At 46.4% G+C, this 20,705-nt stretch overlaps 1 protein-coding gene across 1 annotated transcript in view; it reads right to left on the minus strand.

Moving 5' to 3' along the window:
* The window catches only part of LOC115318379 (serine/threonine-protein kinase mTOR), a 164,453-nt gene that overhangs the window by 95,803 nt on the left and 47,945 nt on the right, over window positions 1-20,705 (minus strand). The window contains exons 8-14 of the mRNA XM_042290961.1: window positions 18,770-18,832; window positions 15,364-15,482; window positions 14,334-14,427; window positions 12,123-12,328; window positions 10,548-10,670; window positions 9,057-9,140; window positions 6,111-6,203 (exon numbers count right to left, since the gene is read on the minus strand). Coding sequence (XP_042146895.1) covers window positions 6,111-6,203; window positions 9,057-9,140; window positions 10,548-10,670; window positions 12,123-12,328; window positions 14,334-14,427; window positions 15,364-15,482; window positions 18,770-18,832 — 782 coding nt within the window. The remainder of the gene's footprint in view (window positions 1-6,110; window positions 6,204-9,056; window positions 9,141-10,547; window positions 10,671-12,122; window positions 12,329-14,333; window positions 14,428-15,363; window positions 15,483-18,769; window positions 18,833-20,705) is intronic.

Below are 20,705 nucleotides of genomic sequence, written 5' to 3' on the forward strand. Positions count from 1 at the left end.
CTCTTCGCAATAAGCCTCCGTCAGATTGCGGGCACCTTGGCTGGAATTCGAACCCGCCAGCTGGGGATCGGTAGGCTGGCCCTTCGCCTCAAAACCACTAAAGCAACTAAAAAAAAAAAAAAGAAAAACTGAAAAAAAAAAAAATTGGTTGCAGAAATTATTAGGGGCAAAGCTCCTTAGGGTCTAGCCTTGTCCGGCGTCCGTGCTCACATCGATTGCCATCCCATCTGTCTTCTTAAAAAAAAAGAAAAAAATGTTTGCGCAGTCGACAGGATTCGAACCTGTGCGGGGAGACCCCCAATTGATTTCTAGTCCATCGCCTTAACCACTCAGCCACGACTGCGGGACGAGTAGAGGGCTCTGAGATGTGGTAGTAACTCAAGAGCTGGGGATGTCATGGATGAAACGTTGCATGTAGCCGCTCAATGTCTATACAGGAGAAGGCGCTGCGGTCAAATGCGTACATAGTCACGTTAAACTTTGCATGCATTGGCTAATAAAGTCAAAACGCAACCCGGGCACTACCTATGAGCAATAAAAATAAAAAAAAATCAGCACCATCAGCACTACCTATGAACAAAATCAGTGTCATCAGCACCACCAGAGCTTTGCCCCAATCAACATCATTCACCACGTGGAGATGCGGTCATTTTTTATTGTTGGTTTTCCATGAATTGCGATAGTATTCTTCTAAAACTACCTTAAAGGGTAACTGCAAAAAAAAAAAAAAGATTTTTTTTAAAGAGCTTAGTTGGGACAAGCATGTCAGAAAACAATTTTTCCGCGAGAAAAAAAAATTTTTTACAGCAATATTTATTGCGTGAGACTGATTTTAGTTTGCGGCTATTTCACCCGTTTTAAATCGCGCGCCACGAAGTTGGGATTCCGTTACGTTAATCCCAATCGGCTCTCATTGGCTAAGAGTTTGATTGACAGCTTAGATCTTGGTTGTTAAACCTTCGTTATTTGTTGCAATTTCCTTTTGAGCGGCATATTTTTACGTTTAAGGAATAACCCATGTGATGAGAGTTATTATTCTTTACAAAAGGTTTACAAGACGGGCACTTCCGTTTGGATTCATACCATAACAAACAAAAGCTTCGCCATTCTTTCATGGCCGCCGAAGTCTCTGCTCCTGCCTGTCTCGCCTACTTCGACTAATCGTTTCGGCGAAGTGATCAGTGTTTCGTGCTGACCCAGGTGCTTGAGTGAGACTTCTTGAAATGAAGTAGTGTGTGTTTAGCAGCTGTCGCAGGTGTTAGTGATAGGAAGCGACGTGGGGTTTCGGCTTTCATAGCGCGGTTCTTTCGTTTTCCTCTTTGCTTGCTTAGCGTGCTTTTTTTTGTGTTTGTTTTGCTTGTTTGCGCGTGCAAATGCTGACTTTTCGGAGATGTCAGATGCGTGATCCCGACAGTAAGCCTTCCAGCAGCCATGTCGCCCCGAAAGGAATGCTATTTGGCTGGAGGCAATCGGGCGTTCGCGTAGCGACAAACGTGTCCTGTTACGTTCTCGTCATATCGCTCCGGAGGCCATCGAGATTCGCACCGGGCGCACCTAACGTCCACAACTAGACACACAAAATAAGAAAAGCACCATGTTCACTACGTAAAAAGTGGTCTCAGTTCATGCATCTGTAGACAGGTACGAAATCTTGCCCAAATTTATTCACACCGCACGACGAGCGCAACACGTCGCTGTGCAAACGCAGTCCAACAACACGAAGCATAAAAACGGCAGATTTAGGACAACAATTCGGAGTCCATTGTTCAATTAAAACGACGTAATTTATTTGAAAACGCCCGCAGCTTTTTACTCACGGCATGCGTCCGGAATCTTCCACATTTTGAAACAGAACGAAGGAAGATTTACTTTTAAAAACGCTCGCTGCGTCCTCCCGGGCCAGTTTTACTGGATCAGCTGACGACGACGGGACTGGGCCCGGTGTACGTCAACCCCGCATAACACACATAGCACCGCATTACACACATCACGAACGCTTCAGCTATGTCGCATCGCCGTGTTGCACCAAACAAAACGAGATCGCCGAAACCAACGCAGTGCTGTCGTGAACCTTGGCTTGTAGTTGCGCACTCGTGGATTCTGTGACTCCCTTCGCTTTCAAAGCACGCACAACGATTATGAACGATACTTTCCGTCTTCCAGGAACACCACAGGGGCACTTCTCCGGTCACGTCTTCGCTACATATGCTCGCAAACCGCATCAAACCAAAACAATACCACGGCCTGGCGTAGTTGCCAGATCTTGCCCGAAGTCGAGACGCTGCGTCGTTCAACTCCGCAATGCAAGGAGAGTGAGGGGCGGGGCGTACTCCTCTTCCGCGGGGGTCGAAAGAGCGGGAGTTTCAAATGTGGAGAGGTTCTGACTCTACTAAATTACGTCCTGTGGCGTAAATATTGATAAAAAAAAAATCTTTTTTTTTGCGGAACATTTGTTTTCTGACATGCTTGTCCCAATTAGGCTGTTTAAAAAAAAACTTATTTTCTTTGCAGTTACCCTTTAAGGAAGACATCTCAGACGACGTCCTAGAGGACGACACCAAAGACGACGTCCAAGACAACCTCTGGCCGATCTCAAGGACGATGTCTAGAACCACCTCTAAAGCAATCTTAAGGACAGCCTCTAGGACGACATTGACAATGACGTCGTCAAGGATGACCTCTAGGACAACGCTGAGGACGACGTCACGGTCGTCAGGTCCTTTGAAGAGGGTGCTAATGTGAAGGAGTGTGATAATGTGAGCTGAAATGGTCTGCTGCAAAAACCTACTGTGCATTAGGAAGCCAGGAAGTCCAAGAAATCTGGGAAGGTAACTAAAGAATGCTGTCGCATTAAAAAAAAAAAAAGACGGCAACCGGTGCCAGGGATTGAACCCCGGTCACTGGCGTAGGGGCCATGTGCTGCCGAATGAGCTACGGACCTATCATACAGGAACAGGAGGAGCAGAATCAGGTGGTGTGAGAAAGTGTGTGGAACAGAGAGGGGTGGAAAGGCTATGAAAGATAAGAGCAAAAACAGGTGGTGTAGAAATGGCATGTAGAACAAGAAGGAAGGGAAAGGCTTTGGAAGGCTTTATCAGAACAAGAAAGAAGGGAAGGGCTTTGGAAGGCTTTATATCTGGGTGGTGCTGAAGAGAAGCGCGTGCAGTGTCATAAAGAGACCACGGTGTGACATAATCTGTTTCCATACAAAACCCTTCCTTAGGAACCACCTGAACTAAGAGCACCACCCACCCTAGGCACTGAAAGAGTAAGGGTCATCCTGCCCTAGGCATTACCCAAACTTAGAGCACTCCTCACCCTATAAAGCTACCACATTTAAACGCATTCGGCAGTATGACCTAACATGCAGCCAATTGCTTATGAAGCAAGTTTTGTAGCACTTTTTAGCGATGTACATTATGCATTATTTGCATAATTAAGTTGTAACGACTCACTTCCTTGTGTCAATGTCATTACTCGGCCTGAATAAAGGCTATACTGTTAGCTGTCCTTTCTGCCATTTCTTAATACTGGACACATACTCGATATTCAAAGTCAGTTTTTTTTCATATTCGATTTGAATTCAAAAATTTCAATATTCGCACACCTTTATTTAGAACAGGGGTTCTCAAACTTTTTTGTACTGGGGAACCCCAGCAAGCCTGAAAAAGTCCCAAGGAACCCCCCCCCCCCCCCCCCCCCCCCCCCCCCCTTTCTGTCTTGTTGCCAACCGATAATACTGGGCAATTAAGGCGTTTAGATAGTGAGCAAGAGTTAATTGCACTGACAGAATAAGACAAAATGGAGGACTACAGACAGAATAAGAAGGCAGAGGGGTTAACCTTGGGCACAATGTAAAATATATATATATATACATACATATTAGTGCGAAGGGTGCGGTTGCTTTTTCTGCAACACCAACTCAATCTCAGTCCGTGGAAGGTTAAACTAGGGGGGGGGGGACACTGCAAATTGGGTGCTCGCGGAACCCGTGAGGCCAGCTTGCAGAACCCCTGTGTTCCGGGGAACCCAGTTTGAGAACCCCTGGAACATAACACCCTACTGCCAAAATCTGTCTGTCCATCCCTTCGTCCGAGTTAACGCCATAGCTGGGCGTGGCAGCAGAACCAGTCTGGTTACCATGGCAATGTATGCAAAACAATGTACAGAAGCAATTACTCAGAATTAAACCAGTATTTACTCATCGTTAACCAGGAATCAAACCCGAAACCTCTTGATCCGCACCCCAATTCTCTAGCTCCGCGCTGGTTGGATTTTTTTATGCGCACTGGCTCAGGTGAATTCTCTACAAACCCCGATAAGCGTAGCAAACAGACGACAAAGTGCGTCGTCTGCTCGCACTACATATCGGGAGATGGCGCCACAAATTACAAACATTGCTAAATCAGTCGTCTGTGAACATGTCTGTCATAGACACTGGAAAGTTTGTTGGTCTCATTTTTCACAGAGGCCTTGACATATCACCAGGTAAAAGGCACCACTTATAAATGGGTACTCTGGCGATTTTTTTTAGCTACTCCACCTAACTATATTTTTTAAATCATAGGCTTTTACCCTTTCCGATATCCTATTTAATATTGCGAAATTAAAAAATGTCACTTACAGTTGCCGACCGATTTTTCGAACTTCGCAAAGACCGAAAGTACTTTGAAGAACATGGTGAGGACCAAAATGTTTAATTCCATGACTTGATTCCCCCCCCCAAAAAAATATAATGCAGTATAGACCACTTACAACGTAACCGCTTATAGTGCAGTACCGGGTATAACGCGGTTTTTTTAAACCACCGGTTCGCCTCCCATAGAACTCCATGTAATTACATACCGCTTAAAACGCAGGCGCGCGACGGGAAATACCGGTTATAGTGCGGTTTCTGGCACAGCCCGCCGACCGCGCCGACGACCGGAGCAGCGAGCACGCTTCCCTGTGCGACACTATAAGATGACGGCGCTGACGGCCCGAGCCGCAAGCGTTGCGCAAGCGGCACTCGCGGGGCAAGGAGGGTGCTCGAAGAAGCGGGAGAAGCGAAGAGAGAGGCTTCAGTTGCCCTAGCGACGGAGGGATGCACGCACGTGTCGTTCACGTGCGTGCGTCCCTCCAATGCGTTGGAAACCAACAACCGCAACGACAGGAGAAGTGTTCGCGCGCGTTGCATGCCCGTCGCGGGCCGGCTGCTTCTATCCGCGAACAAGGCGTCGGTTGTGATCAACGTTGTGATCGTTGTCGTAGACGGCGTTCATCTCATCGTTCCGCGTAAAAGAGCTATCCTTGACTGTGAATTTTCGTCGTGTGTCGCTATGATAACCCGGCACGTATTAGAAGAGAAGATCCACCTACTCGAGCGGCGATGTCCTGGCGGCGCTCTCAAGTCGGCAGAAACGCCCGTGTCGTCGTGTTTGTTTACTTCGACTACAGTGGTGATTTCTAAGCATTTGTGTCCTCGAACATCGCCCGGATTTCTTATTTGGCGCATTTCATGCGTGTGCTCAAGTGCAAGGTATTACTGGCGCGTATCGTATGAAGGATGCGAATTTTCACGCGTTTTCATCTCCGGAGAAAAGTGATTAGGGTTAGCAATCCTGAACGCTCGCAACGTCCGTCCGCAACCCGCGACGCCGTTAAAAGGCTGCGCCAGGCAAAAGCCGCTCATTTCTTTCAAAATGTGTGACACACTTGAGAGAGAAGTGTACTAGTCTGGTGAAATAAAGACTTTCCTCAAACTAAGCTTTATTTTTCATCTAACATAAAAAAAATGCTTTTACAAACGTAAGTTGTCTCATGGCATGTATTTTGGCCTGAAAAATTGATGTTTTGGTTATAGTGCGGTACCGCTTATAGTGCGGATTTTCGCGACTCCCGCGACATACGTTATATGCGGTCTACACTGTGGTCCAATATTTGGGTTACTATTTGAACAATGTTCGTTGAACTGTTTAGCAAATTTTCGGGCAAATTGGGGACTATGAAAAAAATGCCGGAGTACCCCTTTAAATGCCCATTCAACACTAAAGGGCTATTCTGCTTTTTTTTAGCAGCCTCCAGACAACAAAACACGAGAGGAAGCGGGGGAGGAAAAAAATTCCACCGACCTCTCTTTTTGGCAGTGACGAGGAATCCTGGAGCATATCCAGGATGATGGGCAGCAGCTCGTTCATCCACTTCCGCATCTCTGTGCCACTCACCTGAAAAGATGTTTTCAGATACGGGCACGGTCAAAATCAAGGTCAAATTTGGGGGTTTTACGTGCCAAATAAACGAAGGGCATCTAGCACGCCCCAGCGGAGGACCCAGAATTAGTTTCGACCACCTGGAGATCTTTAGACGTTTAACCGAAATCTCGGTTACACGGAACTGTCAAAAACGTTTCCTTGCCGACCATCTTGATGGCAGGCAAACACATCCCCCTGATAATAAAAACCGATTATAAACCTGATCGAATACAGAAAAATGCTGGTAATATTGGCACAAGCATTTGACGAACCATTATATCAAAAAATAACAAAAAAAGCTCTTCGCTGCAGAGAAGTTTCATTTTTCCAAGTAACAATTCGATAGGCCAGGGCCGACATTGTAGCAGCTGAAGCAATAACGCCGCAAAAATAAAATGATACAAGGCTGACAAAGCTCGGGGAGCACAGAATGTGTCCCGCACAAACCGCACCCCATGCGAGGTTTGTGCTGGATTTTCTATCCTTTTAGGGGTGAAGCTTCTTAGGGTCTAGCCTTGTCCATCCGTCCGGCGTTCGTGCTCACATCGATTGCACTGCCTCCGGGATCGGCCCACTTTAAAAAAAAAAAATGTACACCCGCATGGGGGTTCGAACTCAGGACCGCTTGCTTACGAGGCAGACGTCTTAACCACTACGCTACACTCCAACACTGCATGTAGCCGCTCAACGTCTATACAGGAGAGGGCGCTGCGGTCAAGTGCGTATATAATCACGTTAAACTTTGCATGCATTGGCTCAACATTTATAGACGAGAGGGCGCTGCGGTCAAATGCTCAACTGCATATATAACCACGATCCATACCACACATTCTCTTTCTGACATGGACCGTTGACCGAAGCGGTGGAGATGCGTTCCCACGGCTTCTAGCGGATCCAAGCTGATCCGCTAGAAGAACCATTGGCTCTGCATTTCACCGACCATAAAGCAGTAATAATGAAGTCGAAACGCAACCCGGAACTCAGCACTACCTATGAGCAATAAAAAAAAATCAGCACCATCAGCACCACCAATGAACAATAAAATCAGCATCATCATCAGCACCACCAGAGCTTCGCCTCAATCAACATCATCCACCACGTGGAGATGCGGCCTCTTTTTTTATTATCTATTTGTTTTGTTGTTTTTTTACATTTTTATATTTTTTTTCTTTCTCACTTAGCGTTTTATTTATTATCTTCATTCGAAACGTGCAGCTCCCACAAGCATGTTTGCATTCAAATGAAATCATTGTTTCTATCAGAGCAGTTGTGCTATGACGCAGCCCAGTGCCTATCGTATCTGACTGTCACCACCCCAACCCAGGTACGAGCACCGCTGGGGCGTCTTTCTTACGCTGACTTTACATGGGCCTCTGTTAGGCTTCATATATAACCTAAACGTCGTCCAACGCTCCTAGCGTGTCGGTCGTTCATGGCACTTTTTCGTGACGGTCGTCCACAACGCTCGTTCGTGACCATGTTCTCGTAAAAAAAGAGTGTTAGAACGCATTCTGCATTAAAACCCGTTTTTCAAAATATGCCAGCTCCCGAGTGCAAACATTCCAATCTCTCCCTTCCACAAAAAAAAGGTCTCAATTCTTTACTGGTACATACCACTCTTACTCGAGTGATATATGCTGTTTATGAGCAAGAGTCCCCACATCTACTTTTCCATGCATGCACGCACACACGCACACAAACACACACACCCAGTCAACCGTCGCATTCTACCTAAAGGTAAGAGCGAATAATAAAGTTGAAAAAATGCGATCTGAGCAGATCGCCTCTTTCCACCTTGGGGATGTCGGCTCTGTCCTTTTGGTCGCTGCGCTCCCGTCGATCGCAACAAATGACCGTCCAAATGTTCCGCAAGAGGATGCGCACGATTTGTTCGTAAACAGTGCGTCAATTACTAAAGTAAATGTGATGTATTATTCTATAAAAAAAAAGGGACTCATGTAATGCTTTCATCTTTTCATGCCTATGAACGACACAAATCTATAGGTATTGCGCAATGAAGTTACAAGGATACTACGATCGAACCCAGATGTGTCAAATTCAAAGGACATTGCAAAAAAGTTTGATATGTAGATATCATTCGATATTTATAAATTAGTTTATCTGAAGCTCCAATTGAAAACCCCGCAAATTACAAACGATTTTGAACAATGGGAGATTACCGAATGGTGGATCCAAGAATTGCTAAAAACAGTAAAACCTTTCTAAAGTGTAGTTGGAGAGAACCGCAGTCGCTGCTGCTCGCGCGCGAACCTTGCCACACCGTACACGTGGCCACGAGCTGGGAAGCATGGGTAACAGGCGGAACCGTTGTCAACATGCTCAACCAGCAAAATACTTTTTTTTTCTATTTATCTGGGGGCTAAGAAGAATGAGTGGTTTTCCCATCTGCCTCCTTGTGATTTTTGCTGCGAATGTTCTCCACGAACACGCAAGCATGATTTCTGCATGCAGCTTGGTGGAACTGTAGCTGGAGCTGGCGGAACTGCTGTCACGCAATGACCTTCCTTTGGACAGCCTCTGTGTACGAAAACCGATCGCGGGAGCAGCAACGGCAGTGTTTGGGGAAAGCCTCCTTACCACGGGCGCTGCGTGCAGCTAGATGTGTCGAATGTCACAAGTAGTGGGAGTTCGATGCAGATGCACAAAGCTTCTATACTTTTACAAGGGGTTTTCAAGTGGATGTTTTGAGACAATTAAAAAAAACCAGGGTTCGATATAACCTTGGTCGACTGCATGACCACAAAATTCAACGAGGAAAAGGAGAATCAAGTTTTCAGTGACCGTGAGTGAAGCATATCTAATCACCTGTGCTTGTTCTCCAACTGCAGCCAGCACACAGATGACAACTCCGGGGTTCGGGTCCGGAGCCTTCAGCTTTGGAATGAGCACCTGAAAGACAAACACTTTAAGTGAAAGTGCAACTTCGTAATAAAGAGGTGCATGACAGCCCAAAACCTTTTCGCACCCTCTGTATTGTAGACAGAAAATGGTGTAGGAAGACAGCTCATATATGACTAAAGTGCTGACTACCATAAAATCTAGACTAAGCATCTGTTCATGGTGAAGAGATAAACGCTAAAAAATATAGTGTGGCAACCTCTGGGGATGGGGCATCAAATGTTATCAAAAATTGAGTGATTAATACCGGATATATCTGCTACGAACCACATAACATGGGAACCGGTTGTGACAGATCGATTATGGACACGGTAAATTTGCATTCACTGTGCGAAAAACACACAAGAACCTACTATGCACTCTCACGTCACGAGAACTGATACCACAGATTGTGGAAACAACAGATTTTCGTCTCACGGTGCGATAAACATGCAGGAACCTGCTATGAACTTGCATGTCACAGGAACTGATATTGCATGCACAGATCGCAGACATGCTTAACTGTGGTTTCGTAGTATGCAAAAACACACGGAAACTCACTACAATTTTGCATGTCAAGAGAACCAATACCAGAGGTCCTGTGGTTGCGATTCCCCTGGGACATCGCGTGATGTCCGACGGGTGTGGGTGGTAGAGGGGGGGTGGTGGGTGATGTTACCATTTTTAGCCTATGGATATTACGCCAGAAAAACGGGACAGGCCAACTCTCTGGGAAGGGGCTTTCGTATGGGATTTTACGGTAATGCCTTTTCTAAGCGATGAAATAATGCTTGAACAAGATCCACAGCAAAGAATGCGCCGCAAAATTACACCTACCACTGCTATTGTTACCAACGTCACAATCCACCTTATGTAAGCCAAAACTCAATGTCAGATGCGCATAGCTTCTGTGGCAAACATAAAAAAAAACATAGGTGCCGTTCAGATATTTTACGAAAACTAATTTTTCTTACAAATGTTTCATGGGCAAAGACTACAATTAAAACAAAGGAAAAAAACTTTTGGAATATTTTGTGGGTGCTTCTACTTATCAATGAACATTTTAACAAACTTGTAGTAGTATACGATAAGGAGGGAAATTATCTCAACTCAAGGACGCGGGTATCTTAAGACATTTTCAGAGATGTGGACCTCCCTTAGCTGCTTTTATATTTTTCCGATACGCTTATAAAAGCAAAGATTTGAGTCACACGAAGTACAACTGCACGTTACAACTTCCGCGCACCTCAATGTTTACCAAAGGTTACGCTACCCTCCGGACAAACCTAAGACAACTAGGTCTCTTCCCATTCGCCTAAAGATGTGCCTGAAGAACTCAGAGCTCAGCTAAAAGTGATTCACCGCGGCACCTTCTCGCCAACAAAGAAGACTATGAGTGTCGTAAAGTGCGCCACTTACAGACAAGATGGGCTCCATGTAGGGCCGTATGAGGCCCGGGGCGTTGGAGAGGAGGTGGCCGAGCATCTTTGCCGCCTGCTCCTTGTTCCGAACCACTCCAGAGTGCTCCAGTTCCGTCAGATTCTGGAAAGCAGGCCACATCAGAGACTGGAGGGGGGGGGGGGATGCTTCAAAGTAACATCCCTTGGGACATCTTGGTGCATAAAATCGTTGTCGCCGGCTATCCTCAGCGTAATCCAAATTCGCGGGAAACGCTCTTACCTCGTCCGGAAATGTTAAAACTGTCCAATGAGAGCAATATGTCATCGTACGAGCTCCCCGACACCATTCCTAAAGCTCGGGAAAAGGCATTTTCTAATCGTAACTATCGTCAATTGTCCCCGCTCCCTGCTGGGCAACAAATCGGGAAATCGGGCGTCGTTACTCAAGAGGCCCGTTCACACACCCGCAACTTCCTAGGATTGTGCGCCTCAAAACCTCTCAAAATGTCCTCCGATGAGAGAGCACGCCGGAGCCACCTACCGGGTGGTTCTGTTCTCTTTATTGGCTTGGGAAAAATGAAAGACGTTTACAATTCTCTGTAACGCCGATTTAGAGCGCAGCTCTTGAGGAGGAGGAGGGGAGGGTATGCCTCTCATCCCTTTCTTAACCCTCCCCTCCTCCTCTCCTGCTCCTCTCCCATTTAGCGGGAAATTTAGCGAAAATTTCCCCGCTATATTTAGCGGGGAAAGTGAATTGGTGTGGAGGTCACGTGACACCAATATCCACGCTAAACTTAGTGGGAAAATTTTTTTTGCTAAATTTAACGGAAAAGTTTTTCTGTTAAATTTCACACGACGTCACATTAATTCACGTGGACTAATTAAATTTAACGGAAAAATTTCCTGCCAAATTTGGAGGGAAAATTTTACCCTCGTGACGTCACATGTGCCACATTATGGGAAATGTCCCATAATGCAACGCGCGATTCCACCGACGGTGACGCCGCTCAACCTGGAAACTGGCGTTCAAGAGCCACGCTCTAAAACTCTTGTCAATGTTATAAATGACCGTTTCCCGTATGGTAGTATATACAAACTTGCAGTTACCTCAAAACCTTCGCTCTAGTGAAATGCAGTTCCAGGGTCTTAAGGCACTTGATCCCAAAGAGTCCCAAGTGTGTGAACAAGCCTAAAGTGTAGCTCTTCCAACGTCTCTAGGAGGAGGAGGTGGGTGCCTATATGCATGTGTCTTTTGCTCGGAGGGAAGACATCGGGCTGTTTCCTCACACAACGCTTTTCTCCTTTTTGCTCTGGAGCACACAAAAGAGCATTTCTTGGCTCGGGCTCTTAGCCTCAACTGGTGCTACACCGCCATCTCAAATCAAGGACATTTTTCGTAACACTTCCGCGACCACGCATGGTATTGGAGGTAGATACTTTCTTTCGTCTAGTTTAATTTTTACGGCATTTTTACGACCTAGGAGTTTTTTGCGACGGCAATGTTTCGGAATAACGAACGATTGCTGACAGTCCCGTGAAATTCCTCAAGTCAAACTGGACCGTAATTCCAAAGAATGAAATGACCCCACCTCACCTGAATTAGAACTTTCCTGAGCGGTGGCATGATGTAGGCCGGGTTGAGGCTGCTGAGTCGCCCGATGATGCACAGCGTCAGCTCGCGGATCTCGAACACCTCGTCGTTGAGCGAGATGAAGAGGGCACTGAGGTTCTCCGCCTGTGCCAGGTGCCCGTCAAACTTCTCGTCCAGGGAGGCCAGGACGCAGTACCGCACGTCCGAGTCTGCGCGACCACGCAGACAGTCGTCGTTCGCTCGGCGAGAGGGGCAGAGGTGCCCAATTCGATCTGGGCCGCAAGGACTGCTACATGCCTCTGACTGGTGCGTTTGGCGTCTCGTTCCACATGTGCGTCGAAAGCGGTCCCAAAGTGGAAACAAATGACGCAATGGGAGACGGCGTCTAATGCTGTTGGTTGTCACGACTCTGGCACTCGATCGTAGAAGTTTCGGAGAAAAATATTATGCAGGCTCGATCATGCTGACAAAGCCCGGGGAACACACAATATGTCCAGCACAAACCATACTCCACAAGGCACTTGTGCAAGGTTCTAAATCTCTTTTATTACTCTTTTTTCTACTTTTTTATTCTTACTTTATTATTTTTAAATTTCTATTTCTCATATATTTGATTTAATTTTATTTGTTTATTTTATTTCTTTTATTATTATTTAATGTACAGTAAACTTTTGTTAATTCGACCTCGACGGGACCTAGAAATTTGGTTGAATTATCCGAATGATCGAATTAAAAAAAGGACAGAAAAACGGTTGAAATTAAACTTCCTTTTATTGTCCAAAGTGCTCATGGATGGTCTGCTGCCGTCTGCGCTTAAGACGCGTGTCCAACAGCGTGCTCTGGAAAGCAGCGTAACTAAACGTCGCCACAAAAAAAAAAAAGAAAGTTTTATGAGTTGACTTTGGTACCAGGCAGCCAGACCGTCAACAACAAAAAAAAGTAAAAAAAGAAAGAAGAAAAGAGAACTTGCGTTTTCCTATGGATGGACCGCACACGATGTTACAGAAAAGTGCTTTGAGAGCGCGTGCTGAGAAAGCTTTACAAGCCGACTTTGGTGCCAGGCAACCAGACTGTCAAAAACAAAAAAAAAAAAAGAGAAGAAGAGAACACGCGCTCTCTGGCGCGCAAGATGAACCCCATACGATGCTACAAAGTGCTTTGAGCGCGCTGTCTCTGCGCCCGACCACGTGCTATGTTCTCCGCACTACTCCACGCCAGATTGGTTGTGCTGGCTCGTGTCATTCGCTACAGTCCATCTCAACGGCGTAGAGGAACAGGCGCATATCTGTGCACGTTCGGTTTTGCAGCAAAAGGGCCCGTGTTTTGCCGTACATTGGTAGTTTTCGTACCGTGGTGCCTTGCCTTGGGACAAATTATCCGATGCGGAGTCTTCCCGAGTTCGAACTACAGTTGAACCTCAATTTAACGAAATCCGATTTTACGAGTTTCCCGATTTAACGAACAAATTCGGATTCCCCGCGCAGCCTATCCCGAAGAATGTCTTTCTCGACTTTACGAAGTTCCCGATTTAACAAAATAATTAGGGGGTCCCGGTGATCTCGCTAAATCGAGGTTCAACTGTATCAAACTTTTCCTCCCATAGAAATGTTTGGGCGCTCGCCGGGACTTTTGAAGACGATCAGATTAAACGAGGTCGAACTAACGAAAGTTTATTGTATTTAATATTTTCATCCAAAACCTGTTGCCATTACTGGCACTTTTAGATAAAAATAACCACATTGACCAATCCATACCAGCCGCACTGGTAGCTAGGTGGCTCTAGCATCCAACTGCCACTGCACCGACCCGGATTCGAGCCCTGCCGGGGGCATGAGCTTTATATGTAATACCAACGTCTCCAACGCTTTCAGCGTGTCACTTGTTTATAACGCGGTTTCGTGACAAACATGTTTTGTGTTACGAGAGAAGCAAACGCAAGTGTCACTGTCGCTGCAACTTTCCAACTCCTGGCTGCCGAAGTTTGGGTGGACCGTCAGGCCGGACAGCAACCCGTGGCAGAACGGGTGTCGTACGCCTCCGCCGCCTTGCCATCGCCGTGGCAGACAACACCGCGGCGCCTCTACGACGTCGTTGGGCGGAAATCGAGGGACCACATCTGAGGACGCGGTAAACGCGCCAGTCGGAGATGCGCTCCAGGCACCGTAATCCCGGAGGCGGTGCTCGAGCGCGAGGAAGAAAGCAAGGTGCAGTTACCGGTGTCAGTTACTCCGGCGAGGAGGAGCTTTCCCAAAACCTTCTGGACGTTGTCCATGAGGGATGGGCTGTACTTCCCGGATGCCTTCATGTTCTGGGGGGAACGGGGCAAGCATGATAGAGTTTCAGACACGGCTTTACAGCGGCCCCAGGACCAAGGTTACGGCTTTCAAGGGAGCCGGGGAAACCGCGTGGCACAAACGTCCGGCAATCCCGGCGAGCATAACGTTGACAAGCGACGGCGACGAAAAGTGTCTTACGATTGCAAAATGGCCTGCACGAATTTCCGAGCTTCGCGCAGTTGGCTTCCTAAAAATTTTATTGCGCATACTTTCAGGTTTAGAACCGAAAAACGAAAGTGCAGCACCTTTCAACGTCAATTTGATTTTCTCTCTGTTTGAGTGGGCGTCATTGCCCAAAGAAACTCTCGCCTCACGCTCGCAGCGTAGAAGAGTACAAAAGGACTGCACTCGTCGAAACATAGACGCGGAACAAAACAGAGAGCTTTCAACGGTTAGTTCAGAAGGTTTTTACGAAGAGAGCAGAATTCACAGTAAAAAGAAGAAAAACAAGGTAGCTTTGGTTTGAACCGGGAGACCTCCAATACGTTGAGGCATTAGGTTCGGCCAGTTGCTACACATAGGTAATAATGAAACGGTAAAATGACGCTGACAGAGACCAAGGAGGCAAGGAAGAGATGTGCACAGGTGCCGAATCTCATCCTTGTCCGCAAGCTGCGGTTGCCTATACACGATATAAAGTCTGCAGATGCAGGCGTGCTTCTCTCCTGTGCAACGGTCCTGCCACACTGGTCGTCCAAAAACAATCTGCAGACGTGTTCAAGCATGCCTCAGGCATGCCCGCAGATACTCCCGTCGTCTTGCCTGCGGCAAACACTGTGTCTTTTGTATCATGTATTACCAGTGTGACTCTGGTTTTAGTATATTTTAGTGCCGTTTTACCGTCTTGACACATATTACTTCAAGTCTAGAACGGGGTGAAGCACGACCCGAGGGCAGAAGGTACTTGCCTGCAGTGCGGGGGATAGCAGGCAGCAGCAGGTTCGCACGGCCTCCAGCCGGATCTCCTTGTGCTCGCTCGTAAGGTACGTGTCGGCGCAGTGCCTCACGAAGTTGGTCAGCGTCCGGCCTGCGGCAAACAGAGGGTCGTCTCACCGGCCCCAAACCCGAGGCAAACAAACCCCCTAAATCCGATGACGTGTAACGAGAGTAAGTCGCGAGACTAAGCTCGTTACCACCCACAGAGGTTCTTCTGTGGCACGCTTAAAAGCTTGGATGGAAAGAGTTCTCAAGTCAACGTCCCCAAAAGAGGTCTCCTTCCTACGAGCAGCGTTCACAAACTAAGTTGTGCATCGCAAAAGGGTGCGTTCTCCTAGTTGACGACGATGACCGTGCTCTGGTATGTACTAGGTATGTGCGAACAGTGTATTTTTGAGCTCAAAGCGAACAGGGGTTTTAGCCGAATATTTTCAAATTGAATGTCACCTTGAATTAATGAATAGTTTCTCCGTGACATACCTCGTTGCTGGTTGTCTCGGTCACGACTTACACGCAAGCAATCTCGCTTAAACATTTTATTCTCTCGCTTACTCGCGCGCAGCAGTATCGGCGGTATAGCTAAGCCTTGCCGTTCCTCACCAACGGCTACAGCGGTTGCCCATGAAATTCAACAGGTGCAGTCCATGTTACGTGCATGCATCATCTGTGCGCTTCCCCTAACATCTCTAAGCATTCCACGAAAACCAGGCTAAACTTGTGGAGGTTGTTGCCGAGCTTCCGCTTGTCCATTTCTAAGATAAGTGATATTAATCTATCTACTGTTGAATACCGCGCATCCGCCCATTCCATATTCATTGCCCATTCCAAAATTTCTAAGATCTGAGAAAACATGCACAGTAGATTGATAAGTAAAACTGATGACCGGACAAGCGCCCATCCCCTATGTTTTTGCAATTATCTCGAAATTTTTAATGGGCACTTGTCCGGTATTTTACTGTATATTTATTAATCTCCGACGTAACAGCGCACTCAAACAACTGTCACCCTGAGGACAAAACACGCAACGAAAGGAACACCCACTCAGCGGTGGGTGAGCGTTCCTCTTTGTTGCACGTTTGTGTCCTCAGTGTGATAAGCCTTTCTGGTGTGCTGTTACGTCGAACAACCAACTCGCCCAACACAGCAGTATATTTATTGCTTGTGGCCTCCGAAAGTCCAATGCCTACATTGGGATGGCAAGCAAACGACATACAGTTATCCCTCATTATAACAAAATCGCTTTTTTTGAATTGCTGCGTTTATAGAAGTTCAACACGGTCCCGACCGAAATGCACGCATTTTGAACCGGATTATACAAAGTGTACCAGTGGTTGATCACGCTTATTACGAAGGCTGCGGTGCCGAAAGCACTCGAACCTAGACAGAGGCGCACGGAGACCCTTGCGTTCCCTCCCTTCTCCACCGAGGCAAACGGCAAACAAGAAAACGGAGCAAACGGGTGACGGAGGGTTGAGCCAATGAAGAGCACTGCTTTCGATACTGATGCACCGATGCAGGCTGGGAGCAGCGTCCACGTTCCGACGCAACTCACGGTGCCCGAGGCCGACGCTGCTCGACTCCTGTCAAAATCGGGTCAGGGGAGCAATGGAGCCGATGGAGCCCCGAGGAGATCATCCCTTTGGAAGCCCGACATGTTTCCATGGGAGCTAAATGCTTAGCTCCCATAAAAACGCAGCAATGCCACCGGTCTTCAAACAACACGGCACCGTTTCACACGGGAGACAAGAGATGGTGCAAGCGGTCGCGACGCCAACTGCCGCCAACGAACGAGCATACGGCGCCGAGAGCCGGCGTCTTTGGAAGACAAGGAACTGCAGTTTTTTGTTGTTACCGCGCCTGTTTTTGTTTCTGTGACTGCTGCCGCCTGCCGAACGCGCGCCGCTTTTGAATCAAAAAGATTGTCTGCTAAAGACGCATGCTCTCGGCGCCGTATGCTCGTTTGTTGGTAGCGTTCGTTGCGCCATCTCGTCTCCCGTGCGAAACGGCGCCGTGTTGTTTGAAGACCGGTGGCTTCGCTGCGTTTCCATAAGCCTTTTTCTTGTTTTTTACTTTTTCCTCAGGTAAGTTCGCTCTTTGCAAATTCTACAAAAAAAAAAAATGCACCATCTGTGGGCAACGCTGCACAAAGTCGTAGCGCGATAGGTTAAGAAACTGAATTTTGCGGTCGATTTAAAGAGCCTGGCGTCTCCTTGAATTACCTTGCACACACCAGGGGTGGCCAAGCTGAGGCTCCCGAGCTGCATGCGGCTCTTCACGAGTTAAAGTGCGGCTCACCAGCTCCCCCCCTACCAACCTTCCCTCCATCCTTCCTTCCTTCCCCTTCCCCCCCGCCTCCCTCCCTCCCGATCACACGAGCACTTCGGCAAAAAGAGAAATGGAACGCGTCTTAAATCAAAAGATGGGTTGCAGTTTGGTAGTCTTGTGCTACTGCTAGCTTACGTACAGCGGGACTGCTTTTGACTCGGATAGATTGAAAGTAGTTCAAGTTTCGTTTATTGCTCAGGACAAATGTTTGCACACCCCCCCCCCCCCCCCAGTCGCTCCTGGAGGTTTTGTGGTTTTGTTTGTGGCTCTTAGGCCGGGTCAGCTTGGCCACCCCTGATATTTACGGTCAGAGTGATCTGCAGTGTTCCCATCAAACTTCAAGGCTGCTGGCGGTGCTTTGTTTTTTTTTTTGGCTGTATCACTTTTATTGAATTACCACTTAGACCGAAATTTTTGGCCGTCCCGTTGACTTCGTTATTACGAGGGATTACTGTATTTGACATAAAATTAAACCTATAGAGATGCTTGTCTATACTTATAATCCAGGGGATTTATAAATGTTCTAGCTATATGCAATTTTTTTTTTCTCATTACATATGATTAACATAGGTTGTCAAGGCATCTGTGCTTAACATATACTAATGCATGCCTGTTTAACATATACCTGTGCGTAACAGATTAATTTTGAAAATTTTACTGCAATGTAGGTATCAAGATTCATGATATTTCTGTTTATACACCAGGCGTGCACGTGCACCATCCCGCTTTGAAATGAGCTTTTATCCTAGCCATGCGGCTGTGACATTTGTAAGTTGTTTAATTGTTGATCACGATGGGGTTCGTTCCATTCAGTGCACGGTGCACAGTGGAAAAGCCACACCCGCGGAAGCGAGCTTAGCGTGTGTGGCCTCTCCGCAGTGCAAAAATGCTCGGCAAGAAGCATGCTCAAAAGGGCTAACCTGCCGCGATCAATACTTCGAAGAATACGAATATCACAGTTCATCTCAAAGCGAGTATTGAATAGCATATTATTCGAAACTACTGTTCGAAAATTTGAATATTTGCGCAACACTAGTATCTACACATACTCACCTTGGAAATCGAAACTCCCCAAGGTCTTCAGGGCCAGTGATATTGTTGCGACATCAGTTGTCTCTGAACAACAAAAAACAAGGTCATACAAGGACTCGGTGCTACACACAAGCCAAATACTTCAATGAACATATAAGCAAAACAAAAAGACAATGATTCACGGTGATTTAAAGTGAATTCACAGTAACACAGGCAACATCATCAGTACAATAAGCCTGGTTTACCTGGATGGCAGATAAAATGTTGGACTTAAGAGTATTTCATGCAATTGGCTAACATAAGCAATGAGTGAAGAAATGTTAAACAAATGTAGAAGCACTACCAACTTGCCACCTGCAGTATAAAAAACTAAGTAACAGCAACACACTTCAGCTGCATCCGCTCGAACATGACAAAGACAATTGCAGTTATGAAGCTGTTTACTCTTATTGCTGAAGCATAAGATGGCAGCACCTTAGTTGTAATGAAACTAGAAAAAATAAAGGGTTGGGCTAACTTTCGACATGCTAGGTCGTACATCGAATGTCGCTGAAAGATTCTCGGCCCAGTTTCTCGTTCACTCGTGCCTATGTCAGCTGTCTGGACAACAGTGTGAGCGTTGTACGATTCGAAACACAAGAAAAGAATTTTTGTTTTATCAAAGGTGCAGCCTCCACCACTGTTAAAATTCTGGTTGTTACTCTCCACATACATCTAAATCCAGGCAACACTATTCTTGGTGGTTTTGCATGGATGGCAAATCGGGCACAAAACAGAGCTTGGGTTGTCACCAACCCGACCTTTTTTTTGAATTTGTATTTTTGCAGAAAAAGTGGAGGCCAGGGTAATTGACGTGGTGTGTCACGAACCGTATATAAGTGTATGTTTTTCAAATTAAACTTTCAGCTGCGAGCATGCCAACGCATTGTCTCTTCTTCCTCGTCCTTGTTTATTAGGCGTTCAGTTCAGATGGAAAACCAACCGGCCCAACTTATTACTTTGCTGCCACAAACCTTTGTTGAACCTCAACCTTCTTACTTTTGGCAAACCCTTCTGGACACAAACCTTCTTACTTCTGGAAAAATTCGACCAAGTTTGATTTTTGAGTAGTTGACCAACCTTTACACAGAATTTTCAATTTTAGAAAAAGTAATTTATACAGCAGAATATTAACCAGCAGTCCTCAGACTGTGGTCTGGGGACCCCCAGAGATTCTCATGAGCGTTCATGGCAGTCTGCGCCAAGTAAAAGAACCAATAAAAAAAAAAAAAGCCCTCCTTTGCCATTGCACAGGACCCTGACGCAGAATGCATTGGGGTTCCCTGAAAGGCCTCCACGCGGGTCAGGGGCTCCGTAACAGCCAAAAGTTTGAGTATCGCAGTTCTAAACCTTGAGACACAAAGAAATAAAATGGACAAGACGACACACAGAATCTCAAATGCAGCTGTGTTTGAGATTCTGTGTTGTCTTGTCCGTTGTTTTTTATTTCTCAGTGTCTCAAGTTTAGATTATGATTGTTTCCTAACTAGCTTGCGTGTACAGTTTCCCTTCGTGTAATTTATAGGGTAGTTTATTTTGAAGTTCAGAAAATGATTACAAATGTTTATGCACTACAAAAGAAAACATATAGTATTTTAATGATTTAGTTAGTTTGCTAGCCCCCTCCACCAGGTGGTGTCAGATCATCCTCAATTTGTGTGCAGGCGCATAATGGTCGAAGTTCAAATCAAACTTCAGTCAAACTTTGCGTTCAAATTTAGAAAACGTCGAGCCTAATCAAACTTTCATCTTGGCAGGTTCGCATCATCCCTAGTAGACAGTTCTTCAAGGACAGGTTATGTTGTATTGCGCTCGTTAAAACACACATTACATACCCTTTCCCACTGCCCTTTCTCTTTTCCCTTCCCAATAAGATGTCTATAAGAGAGGCATTGACAGCACACAACTTGTTCTTTGC

Source organism: Ixodes scapularis, unplaced genomic scaffold (genome assembly GCF_016920785.2).
Source record: "Ixodes scapularis isolate PalLabHiFi unplaced genomic scaffold, ASM1692078v2 PGA_scaffold1__304_contigs__length_218370807, whole genome shotgun sequence".
Taxonomy (NCBI): domain Eukaryota; kingdom Metazoa; phylum Arthropoda; class Arachnida; order Ixodida; family Ixodidae; genus Ixodes; species Ixodes scapularis.